Source organism: Pristiophorus japonicus, chromosome 16 (genome assembly GCF_044704955.1).
Source record: "Pristiophorus japonicus isolate sPriJap1 chromosome 16, sPriJap1.hap1, whole genome shotgun sequence".
NCBI classification, from domain to species: domain Eukaryota; kingdom Metazoa; phylum Chordata; class Chondrichthyes; family Pristiophoridae; genus Pristiophorus; species Pristiophorus japonicus.
This window is the reverse complement of record NC_091992.1, coordinates 61,384,319-61,397,041: the sequence shown is the minus strand read 5'-3', so window position 1 is coordinate 61,397,041 and position 12,723 is coordinate 61,384,319. Positions and strand designations below refer to the sequence as shown.

General features: G+C 51.1%; 1 protein-coding gene across 2 annotated transcripts in view; it reads right to left on the bottom strand.

Moving 5' to 3' along the window:
- atp2a3 (ATPase sarcoplasmic/endoplasmic reticulum Ca2+ transporting 3) overlaps positions 1–12,723 on the bottom strand; it is a 264,096-nt gene that overhangs the window by 46,360 nt on the left and 205,013 nt on the right. For both annotated transcript variants that reach the window (XM_070857381.1, XM_070857380.1), the window contains exons 16-18: positions 10,700–10,902; positions 5,785–5,870; positions 1,028–1,161 (exon numbers count right to left, since the gene is read on the bottom strand). In XM_070857381.1, the coding sequence (XP_070713482.1) occupies positions 1,028–1,161; positions 5,785–5,870; positions 10,700–10,902 (423 nt within the window). The remainder of the gene's footprint in view (positions 1–1,027; positions 1,162–5,784; positions 5,871–10,699; positions 10,903–12,723) is intronic.

The window sequence follows — 12,723 nt, the reverse complement described above, 5'->3', positions numbered from 1 at the left end:
TGCAGCAGCTCTACCAACCTGAGCCTACTCACAGTGGAATACACTAGTGAGGTAGAGCTGGGTGTTGTACATGCGGAACCTGACGCAGGAACGTTAACTTGTCAGGTCGTTCAGATGCCGACTGCCCTGCTGTACAGCGGATTTGAATGAATTGGGCGTCCTGTCACAGAGCAGCACGTGGCAGAAGCACTTTGGGTATCGCAGGTCAGCTCGACCTGTACCACGTCCCGCTCCATATCGCAAAGGGGCCAGTTCATATTCCAGAAACCCATTGGGTGTGGGAGAGGAGAGACGTTTAAACAGGTCAAGGAACGACACAAGCCAGCGACTCTGTTGCCGTATCCACGAGAAACGCATCTCTCACTGTCAAACACTGAGCCCATTGTGCTAAGCCCCATACCAAGCCTGCTGCAGGCGTACACTATTCTGTACCCCAAGGAGAGCAAGCAGCTCTGTACGCACACCGCAGATGTGGGTGATGTAATCGGAGTCTATGAATGGACACCTTTCACTGTGTTTACAAACCGGCGGACAGTGATTGGCGGTTACCATTACCTGATGCAAAATATTTATGGGATGTCAAAATAGTTGAAAAAAAATGTCTGTGAATAATACATTTTGTGGTTTTTAGGAAGGATTCTGCAGAAACTGTTCACTTGGAAAGTAAATCAAAACCTTTGGAGCGTGATATAAACTGCACACTCAGAGAGAGATACAATAAGGAAGAAAGGATCGTGAATTAAAGTGCAATCGTTTACAACAGAGGGGGTTTCCAGACCAGGTCTGTCCTTGTTTCCGTGTTTCCCTCTCCACCGCAAGCTGGGGCAATGAAGGATTTTACACAGGAAGTAGTGCGTCAGTGGGAGTTGGCACAGAGCTTCGCAGCCGGAGTCCGTCACACTGGGTGGTGCCTGTGGGCACGAGCTCGGTGCCAGCTGGGGCTGGGGAAGTCCGCCCCCTCCCTTGAGTAAAGGTTCAGGGCCTGAAGCTGTAGCTGGCCTGCAGGGTGGCTCCAGGTCACACTCACCTGTTCAGTGCGTTGCACATCTCGATGGTCACCAGGACAGACAGGGCCATGGTGGTCGGGATGCGAGACTCGAAGATGCTGCACTCGATGCCTTCATAGAGTGGGTGGTCGGGTGTACACTGCATGAAGTGCCGCTGGGAAACAGATAGAGAGAGAGAGAGAGAGAGAGAGAGATAAACCGATTTACAAACTGCAAGTGGATTCTAATCGCACACCTCCCCATCATCGCCCGACTGCTATGTCTCACTGTCAATCCCTATTGCAGCTCACTTTATTTATAGCGTTGTCAGCTGTGGCTCAGTGGGCAGCACACTCACCTCTGAGTCAGAAGGTTGTGGGGTCAAGTCCCACTCCAGGGACTTGAGCACAAAAATCTAGGCTGACACTAGGGAGTGCTGCACTGTCGGAGGCGCAGTCTTTCAGATGAGACGTTAAACCGAGGTCCCGTCTGCCCTCCCAGGTGGATGTAAAAGATCCCATGGCACTATTCAAAGAAGAGCAGGGAGTTTTCCCCGGTGTCCTGGCCGATATTTATCCTTCAACCAACACCTAAAAATAGATATAACATCTTTCACATCCTCAGCACGTCCCAAAATACTTTACAGCCAAAAAACTACTCTTTGAAATGTAGTCACTGTTGCAATGTAGGTAATTTGGGTATAATATTATCCCACAAACAGCCATGAAATACACAATCTGTTTTTTTTGTTATGTTGATAACTCCCCTGCTCTTCTTCAAAATAGTGCCATGGGATCTTTTACATCCATCTGGGAGGGCAGACGGGGCCTCGGTTTAACGTCTCATCTGAAAGACGGCCCTTCCAACAGTGCAGCACTCCCTCAGCACTGCCCCTCCGACAATGCAGCACTCTCTCAGCACTGCCCCTCCGACAGTGCGGCACTCCCTCAGCACTGCCCCTCCGACAGTACAGTGCTCCCTCAGTACTGCCCCTCCAAGAGTGCAGTGCTCTCTCAGTACTGCCCCTCCAACAGTGCGGCGCTCTCTCAGTACTGCCCCTCCGACAGTGCGGCACTCCCTCAGCACTGCCCCTCCGACAGTGTGTTGTTCCCTCAGTACTGCCCCTCCGACAGTGCAGTGCTCCCTCAGCACTGCCCCTCCCACAGTGCAGCACTCCTCAGCACTGCATTGGAATGTCAGCCTAGATTTTTGTGCTCAAGTTTCTGGAGTGGGACTTGAACCCGCTGCTGACTCAGAGGCGAGAGTGCTGCCCACTGAGCCACGGCTGACACTTGCCCCTCTGGATTAGCTCTCTCTTGTTCTCCCTGTCACTCCTCTTTATGTCTGCATCTCGTATCTCTGTTATTCTTAATTCCCTGGATTGCTGTGGACTGACGCAATTCTTCCATCTCTTGCACTTGTTGCCTCTCCCTTTACCTTCACCCTGATTGCCCCAGAAACCCTGATCTCCAGGCCCGCTGGGTGTGGCCACAGAGGGAGCTCACCACTAGGGCAGCACGATTGGGCCTGCGGCTCGAGGAGAAACGGCCGCGGATAAACCGGGCAGAAACGCTCCAACCATGAATATTTATTGTTGAAGAGACTGGCCTCTCTGAGCCACTGGGCCTTTTGCTGCAGTTAAGCAGCCTGAAGAAAGAGGAAGGAGTAGCAAGCACAAGGCATGAAAAAAGGTTTTCTCTCAAGAGATCTGGAATACAAAGGGGAGGAAGTGATGCTGCAGTTATACAGAGCTCTGGTCAGACCCCACCTGCAGGTTCTGAGTTCAGGTTTGGGACAGAAGGACATATCGGCCTCGGAGGGGAGCAGCGCAGATTCACCAGAGTGATACCAGGGCTAAAATATGAGGACAGGTTGCATAAACCTGGGTTATATACCCTTGAGTTAAAGGCTACTGAGGGGTGACCTAATTAAGATGTTTAAAATTATAAAGGGATTGAATCAGATAGCTCATTGTGCCCAAGGTACAAACACTGACTTGGCTTCAGACTATGCCTGAAATCAGAGCTTCGCAGACTATGTTGAAATTGGTAATCCAGAATGCTTTTCAAATCAAATAGGCCAAATTGTTTATATATAATAAGCAACACTGTGAAGTCTATCAAGAAAATTCTAGTGTGGGAATCCTGTTACAGGAACCAACCTAAAGCGTTTTCTATACACTATTTAACCCAAACCTCTACAGAGGGGGCAGAATTCGGGTATGCCCTGTTTTGGGGGCGGGTGGTAATACTTGCCAGGCGCAGACGTCCCGCCTCTCGTGAGAAACGGGGTTATCGCGCCCCCGAAAGGAAGAGGTGTGGAAAATAAAGCGGCCCACTGCCTTTCTGGACGGCAGCGTCGAGAGCGGGGAGCAGAGCTATGCAGGGGGGGGGGGGCTCTTCCCTTCATTAAAGGGAAAGGCCCGAATTGCAAACTCTACATTAATGAAAGAGTACTCCCTGGACCCCCGGAGGTGCCGTGCCAACAGCCCGGCAATCAAGCAGAGAGCCGGGCCGACCAATCGCGGCACGATCCCACGACAATCGCGGCACGGACTCCGCATCCAAAGCGCCAACGGGGCACGGGAAAATCATAAGATTTTTTTTTAAAAGGCCCACACCTCCCCTTGCGACCCCGCGAGCAGCCGGCCCCCTACAGTTGTTGCTGTCATCGCCCAGCGCATTCAGGGGGCGATACCCAATTTAGGGTCCCCGCAGGGCGCTGCGCGCGGTGATGACATCATCATCGCCAGCGGAGCGGGGCATTACGCGGGGGGGGCGCAAACGACCCGAATTTCTGGGCCAGTGAAACTAATTCCTCTGGTTTAGGGGACATCATGTTAAAATTAGAGCCAGGTCATTCAGGGATTAATATAGGGAACAATTTTTCATACAAAGGGTAGAGGGAATTTGGAACTCTCCCCAAATGGCTGTGGATGTTAGGGGTGAATTGGGGCTTTCTTGACTGAGATCGCTGGATTTAAATAAGTGCATCAAGGGATGTGGAGCAGAGGCGGGTAAATGGAGTTGAGCCACAGATCAGCTGTGATATAATCAAATGGCTGAAGGCTCGAGGGGCCTCCTCCTGTTCCCATATCACAATAGCAGGAGTGGGATTCCCAGCGCTGCCCCATGTTGTACAGCGACCCCTCTCCTGGTTGACCTTCAAATAAAATCTCACCTTCAATTACGAACATAGGAAATGTTAGACAGGAATACAGCAGTTGGTCCATCTAACCTGTCCCAGGCAGTCACGGTGCCTTAAGCACCACGATACAGATACTCCCCACGCACCCAGAGCCATGTAATCCCCGGGAGAGGTGAACAACCCAGGATAATTAGGGGCAAACATCAGGAAAATGCCTCTCCAACCCCTTTGAGTGATCAAAACTAGTCCAGGAGATCTCACTGGCCCGGCCTTAACTCTGATGGTAGAGGTGTGCGTATGATTGTCGTGGCAGAGTGCAGGTTTATCTTTGACATGTGTGCACATGCTGCGGCGTATGAAGCATGTGTTTGTGTGAGGAGGCACATATGTGTGTCTGATCCGTGTGCGAGTTTGGCAGGTGGATTTGCACGGTGCAAATGTATGCACTTGTTTAGGGTGTGCGTGTGAGACTGGTGTGTATGTGTATGTTGGCACGTGTTTGTGGCATGCGTGTTGGTACATGTTTGTGGTGTGTGTGCTCGTTTTTGGCGTGTGTTGGTACATGTTTGTGGTGTTGTGTTGGTACGTGTTTGTGGCGTGTGTTGGTACGTGTTTGTGGCATGTGTGTTGGCACGTGTTTGTGTTGGTTCGTGTTTGTGGCGTGTGTGCACTTTGGGGTGTGTGTGTTGGTACATGTTTGGGGCGTGTGTGTTGGTACATGTTTGTTGGTATGTGCTTGGCGCGTGTGTTGGTACGTGTTTGTAGTGTGTGTGTTGGTACGTGTTTGTAGCGTGTGTGTTGGTACGTGTTTGTAGGTGTGTGTTGGTATGTGTTTGTGGCGTGTGTGCTGGCATGTGTTTGTGGCGTATGTGTTGGCACGTGTTTGAGGCATGTGTGTTGGTATGTGTTTGGGGCGTGTGTTTTGCCACGTGTTTGGGGCGTGTGTGCTGCCACGTGTTTGGGGCGTGTGTGTTGCCACGTGTTTGGGGCGTGTGTGTTGCCACGTGTTTGGGGCGTGTGTTTTGCCACGTGTTTGGGGCGTGTGTGTTACCACGTGTTTGGGGCGTGTGTGCCGTGCTCGTGTGTTTAGGGTGTTGAGCGGACCGGTCTTCACTTTGATGTAACAGTTCGTGGTTCCCTCACCCATGCCCCTCCCACCTTGGTGCTATTTGTTTGCCGGTTTGCCCATTTTGAACTTTATTAGTGCTGGGCTCAGGTTGATGTTTGAGACTTTGCAAAAGTAATTAGCTCAAAATCCTATTTGCAAAAGTAATTAGCTCAAAATCCACACAGCACTGAATCACGGAACCGTCTCAGAGAGTTCCACACCATGAAATACTTTTATAAAGCACAGAGACTATAATGTACAAGTGGTCAGATCCCAGAGCTGCACTAGTATCAGAGTAAACTTTCAGCGATCTGTTGTTTTTCTGGTTTGAATTCACTTAGACTCAGGTGCGTGAATATAGTAAAAATCAATCGTTAAGGCCTAACATATAGCCAATAATATACTAATGATTGAGGCTTCAAGCTCCATAGAAGAGTAGGTGCCATCAGTGCCAAAGCTAGCCCTGTAAATGGCCCATCACTACACTGTGACACACTTCCACCCTCCCTCCTATCAGAAAGGGTTTTATTGAAGCTCTGTTACCAGTTGGTTGAAGGTGACCAGTGGACCACTTTCATCGTACATGAACCACCAGGTGGCTGCCCCGACCGTCGCCAGCCCGACATAGCCTGAAAGAAAGAAAGACTTGCATTTATATAGCGCCTTTCACGGCCACCGGAGATCTCAAAGCGCTTTACAGCCAAGGAAGTACTTTTGGAGCATAGTCATTGTTGTAATGTAGGAAACGCGGCAGCCAATTTGCGCACAGCAAGCTCCCATACACAGCAATGTGATAATGACCAGATAATTTGTTTTTTTGTTAATTTGATTGAGGGATAAATATTGGCCGGGACACCAGGGATAAATCTCCTGCTCTTCTTTGAAAGAGTGCCACGGGATCTTTTACATCCACTTGAGCGAGCAGACGGGGCCTCGGTTTAACATCTCATCCGAAAGACAGCACTCCCTCAGCACTGCACTGGAAGTGTCGGCCTCGGTTGATGTGCTCAAGTCCCTGGAGTGGGACTGGAACCCACAACCTGCTGACTCAGAGGCGAGTGTGCTGCCCACTGAGTCACGGCTGACACAGCTGAAAGAGACCAACGAAGGGGATAAGCCAAAGCCAGCGAATGAAGAAACATCCTGATCGAGCGAATGGCCTCTCAACCTTTCGCTTCTTCTGTTGATGACAAATGATGGATGGAGCAGGCGTGTCCGACCCTTGACCTGTGAACACCGTACACCCCAGGCAACCATTGCCGATTGTGTTTCCTACTCGCTGGCTTGTCCTGTCGGAACTTCAACCTAGAATGGTACAGCACAGGAGGCCTTTGGGCATATCCTGCCCGTGCTGGGTCTTTGACAGAGCGATCCAGTTAGTCCCACTCCCCTACTCTTTCCCCATAGCCCTGCCAATATTTCCTTTTCAAGAAGGCAAACAATTATCTTTTGAAAGGTATTACTGAATTCTCATCCTTCGATCACCCTTTCAGGCAGTGCACAACCCACTGCATTAAAAAAATCTTCATTTCCCCCCCCCGTGCTTTTGCCAATTATTTTCAATCTGTGCCCTCTGGTTACCGCCGCTCCTGCCACTGCAAACAGTTTCTCCTTATTCACTCTTATCACAGCCTCTCATAATTTTGAACACCTTTATTGAATCTCCCTTAATCTTCTCTGCTCTAAGGAGGACCACCCAGCTTCCCTAGTTTCTCCACATAACTGAAGTCTCTTATAACTGTTATCAATCTCGTCAATCTCCTCTGCGCCATCTCCAAGGCCTTGACATCCTTGCTGAAGTGCAGCGTCCAGACTTGGACATAGAACTCCAGCCCAGGCCCAACCAGTGATTTATAAAGATTTAATATAACTTCCTTTTGTACGCTATGCCGCTTTTTAGAAAGGCAAGGATCCCGTGAGGTTTTTTTTAACAGCCTTATCAACTTCTCCTGCCACCTTCAAAGATTTGTGTACCCACACCCTCGAGTCTCGCGGTTTCTGCGCCCCCTTTAAAATTGTACCATTTGGTTTATATTGCCTCTCTTCATTCTTCCTTACCACTAGGGGGATCAAGGGGTATGGTGAGACAGCAGGAATGGGGTACTGAAGTTGCATGTTCAGCCATGAACTCATTGAATGGTGGTGCAGGCTCGAACAGCCGAATGGCCTACTTTTGCACCTATTGTCTATGTTTCTATGTTTCCTACCAATAGCCGTTCCTTCATCATCGCTGGATCAAAGTACTGGAACTCCCTCCCTAACAGCACTGTGGGAGTGCCTTCACCACACGGACTGCAGCGGTTCAAGGCGGTGGCTCACCACCACCTTCTCAAGGGCAACTAGGGATGGGCAATAAATGCCGGCCTTGCCAGCAGTGCCCAGGAACAAATAAAGACAATCATCATCATCATAGGTAGTCCCTCGTATCAAGGATGACTTGCTTCCACGCCAAAAAGGGATGTGTTCACAGGTGTTTCAATGAAGGACCTAATATTCCAGGTCCCGAACTACATATTGAAGGGTGGAAGATGCCGGTGAGTGGATTTTTTTAATGTGTGGTGGTGTTGCACACCAGCCACCACACGGGCTTGACAGAGCTAGATCTTGGTCCAGTGGCAAGGATTATCCAAGACTACTGGAGACCAGCTCTGCTGCACGGACCTAGTGCGCACACATATCGCAGTGTGGGCAGGCCCGTGCTGCCCCTGGGCCCTCGGCTCTTCTGAGCCCTGAACTCTCGCCTCTCCTGAGCCCAATCATGTCCCTCTACTATCTCTCGCCGCTCCTTCGCCCCGACCTCGCCGCTCCTGCTGTATCTGCCCACGCTCCAATCACCGACCTGGACCTTGATGACGTCACTCTTCGCTGCCGTCGCCCTCCTGCACCAGCTCGCGCTGCTCCCTGGAGTAGTATACCTCCACGCTGCTCCCTGGGCCGCTCGCCGCTCCTTTATGGCCCCGACCTGCCGCTGGTGTTCTCACGCAGGTCGGGGCCTCCATCATTTTAGGGATCCCTTCAGACAATACATCACCATTCATGGGCCTGAAGGTTTGGAAAGAGCTATATGTAGCCCCGTCACCTCATTGGCAGGGAGACCCACAGTCAGAACACTGGGATCTGTTAGTATCAGCAGCTTGAGACACAATCAAATGAATGGGATGTGGCTTCAAACTTTGTACGTAGCTCTTCCAAGGATACTCAGTGCACCCATGCAGCCCAATGAAGACAAAAGGCTTGGACACACCTGAGGTGGAGGGTCACAGAGGGCGAGATCCTCCTGCTCGATGTAGTGGATGAAGACACCAGCCAAAATGTTCCACCCGCAATAGCCTAGCTTGGCTGCCCAGTTTCAGACCTCCTTCCCTCTTCACAGACAGACAGATAGCTGGAAACCATCCCCAAGCTCAGTCCGAGCACAGAGGCCTTTCTGACCACCTGGAGCACTGAGTCCTGCAGTAAGCCCAACTTTTAGACAGGTGTCCAAGATGTTTTGAGTAGTCAATCTCCAATTGTTTATTTTAGAGTTTCTGGGATCTAGTGGACAGGAAGTGAGAGCAGTGCAAAGCCCCACAGGTTGTCCATCTTCCTGTCCAGAGGGTTAACGAGGACCTGATTTTGAGTCCTGGTAGCTATGGAAACATAGAAACATAGAAAATAGGTGCAGGAGTACGCCATTCAGCCTTTCGAGCCTGTACCGCCATTCAATAAGATCATGGCTGATCATTCACCTCAGTACCCCTTTCCTGCTTTCTCTCCATACCCCTTGATCCCTTTAGCCGTAAGGGCCATATCTAACTCCCTCTTGAATATATTCAATGAACTGGCATCAACAGCTCTCTGTGGCAGGGTATTCCACAGGTTAACAACTCTCTGAGTGAAGAAGTTTCTCCTCATCTCAGTCCTAAATGACCTACCCCTTATCCTTAGACTATGTCCCCTGGTTCTGGACTTCCCCAACATCGGGAACATTCTTCCTGCATTTAACCTGTCCAGTCCCGTCAGAATCTTATACATTTCTATGAGATCCCCTCTCATCCTTCTAAACTCCAGTGAATAAAGGCCCAGTTGATCCAGTCTCTCCCTATATGTCAGTCCAGCCATCCCGGGAATCAGTCTGGTGAACCTTTGCTGCACTCCCTCAATAACAAGAACGTCCTTCCTCAGATTAGGAGACCAAATCTGAACACAATATTCCAGGCGAGGCCTCACCAAGGCCCTGTACAACTGCAGTAAGACCTTCCTGCTCCTATACTCAAATCCCCTAGCTATGAAGGCCAACATACCATTTGCCTTCTTCACCGCCTGCTGTACCTGCATGCCAACTTTCAATGACTGATGAACCATGACACCCAGGTCTCGTTGCAACTCCCCTTTTCCTAATCTGCCGCCATGCAGGTAATATTCTGTCTTCGTGTTTTTGCCCCCAAAATGGATAACCTCACATTTATCCACATTATACTGCATCTGCCATGCATTTGTCCACTCACCTAACCTGTCCAAGTCACCCTGCAGCCTCTTAGCATCCTCCTCACAGCTCACACCGCCACCCAGTTTAGTGTCATCTGCAAACTTGGAGATATTACACTCAATTCCTTCATCTAAATCGTTAATGTATATTGTAAAGAGCTGGGGTCCCAGCACTGAACCCTGCGGCACACCACTAGTCACTGCCTGCCATTCTGAAAAGGACCTGTTTATCCCGGCTCTCTGCTTCCTGTCTGCCAACCAGTTCTTATCCACTTCAGTACACTACCCCCAGTACCATGCGCTTTGATTTTGCACACCAATCTCTTGTGTGGGACCTTGTCAAAAGCCTTTTGAAAGTCCAAATACACCACATCCACTGGTTCTCCTTGTCCACTCTGCTAGTTACATTCTCAAAAAATTCCAGAAGATTGGTCAAGCATGATTTCCCTTTCATAAATCCATGCTGACTTGGACCGATCCTGTCACCGCTTTCCAAATGGGCTGCTATTTCATCCTTAATGATGGAATCCAACATTTTCCCCACTCCTGATGTCAGGCTAACCGGTCTATAATTAGCCGTTTTCTCTCTCCCTCCTTTTTTAAAAAGTGGTGTTACATTAGCTACCCTCCAATCCATAGGAACTGATCCAGAGTCGATAGACTGTTGGACTATTTCTAGGGCTACTTCCTTAAGTACTCTGGGATGCAGACTATCAGGCCCCAGGGATTTATCGGCCTTCAATCCCATCAATTTCCCGAACACAATCTCCCGCCTAATAAGGATATCCTTCAGTTCCTCCTTCTCACGAGACCCACTGTCCCATAGTACATCCGGAAAGTTGCAAGAGAATTTTGTCAAGAAATAAAGAAGGGGGAAGATAATAATTATAATTAAAAAAGTCCCAAATAATTTGATCTCAAAGTCAGAATCAATGAATCCCTGTAGGTATGCGTTCTGAGCAGTGTCTCAGCAAACCTTTAACCCCCTCACCTCCAATGGCGATGTAGCGGAAGAAGAGCCAGCCACTAATGAGGGACTCCTTGGGATTGCGAGGTGGTTTGTTCATGATGTCCAGGTCAGGGGGGTTGAAGCCCAGTGCTGTGGCAGGCAGGCCGTCTGTTACCAGGTTCACCCACAGCAGCTGGACAGGAATCAGGGCCTCGGGCAAGCCCAGGATAGCCGTGAGAAAAATGCTGTGAAAAATAAGGGGGAAAAAATGATTAAAATTTAAACTGGAGATAGTGTTACTTCAGACAAAGGGACCAAAATTGCACCACCCCGCATAAGCTCGATTACCACCTCGAAGCGGCCTCACCGACCGGGGGCAGACAGATGGGCCGATCAATCCCAAATTTCCCCCGGGCCGGAAATGGGTTGAAGACTTGGAGCGATGGTCGTCCCGCCCCGCCCACACCTCCCTCTGACCCGCCCACACCTCCGCCCGCACCTCCGCCCTACCCGCCCCGCCCACACGTCCCTCTGACCCGCCCACATTTCCGCCCTACCCGCCCCGCCCACACCTCCCTCTGACCCGCCCACACCTCCGTCCTATCCGCCCCGCCCACACCTCCCTCTGACCCGCCCACATTTCCGCCCTACCCGCCCCGCCCACACCTCCCTCTGACCCGCCCACACCTCCCTCTCACCCGCCGACATTTCCGCCATACCCGCCCCACCCACCCCTCCCTCTGACCCGCCCACATTTCCGCCCGCACCTCCGCCCTACCCGCCCCGCCCACACCAACACCGCCCCAACCCGACCCTCCCACCTCCGCTCCGCCCACCCACACCGCTCTGATCCACCCACCTCCGCCCCTCTCCCCACACCAACACTGTCCCGACCCGCCCACACCAACACCGCTCTGACCGGAAACAGGAAACAAAATGCTGAAGATCGCCAGATTGCTCGCCCCATGCATTGGGACGGGCGGAACACTTAAAAATTAGAAGGCCGCCCTGTTTCAGGCGGAGGGCAATTTCAGCCCCAAAGTATCTCAACAGTAAATGTCCCATACTATCACCCAGAGACAACCTGCTCCCAAGCCTCTCCCAATGTTGGTTCTGTCACCAGAGGCTGCACAAGAGCATCTTTGGCTGCATTGCCCTCAGACTGTCTATCCTGGTGAGTCAACACACAGCTTAGCTCAGCCCCTCACCACTGGCCTGACCAAGCATGCACTGACCCAGCATGCACTGACCCAGCATGCACTGACCCAGCATGCACTGATCCAGAATGCACTGACCCAGAATGCACTGACTGCACTGGCCCAGCATGCACTGACCCAGCATGCACTGGCCCAGCATGCACTGACTGCACTGGCCCAGCATGCACTGGCCCAGAATGCACTGGCCCAGCATGCACTGACCCAGCATGCACTGACCAAGCTTGCAAACCCCGCACGCAGGGAAGAGTTTGAGCAGCACATCATGGATCATGACCGGTTTACTATCATTGTTAAGGGTAACACTGGGAAAGTGCCAATCCCAAGTGCTTGTCCATAACCATCAAACTTTTTTCCTGAATGTTCACATTGACAAGAGTCCTTTGCGGAGGCATTGGACTGGATTTTCGGCTTTGCTGATTTTGTAATGGTGGCGGGGTGCTAAAGTTTGCGCCCGGGAATAGTTTGCTCCTCAGTCAGTAACTTTGGGCAGCTGGGCCCTGAGGGTGGGGTGCCGCGCTAAGGGAGGCGTTGCACACCTCTCTCAGGGCGCTAGGCCGGCTGAGCATGGGAAAATCCTGAACTAAACAGCCGGCCTCGGAGCACCCTGAGAGAGGCCTGGGGAGAAAAAAACCTGAAATAAACATTCCCAATCCATTGCCTCGCCACCACAACATGAATCGCAAAAAAAAAGAAAAGCCAATCACACTTCCCTGAGGTGAACATTACTGACCTCACTGTGGCCGGTATAGGTCGGACCACCCACTTTCCCAGGCAGTCCCAGTAGGGGGCGCTGCGGGGCGGACGGGTCGGGCAGAAGTCAAAAATTGAGCCAGTGTCACAACCAGGGGC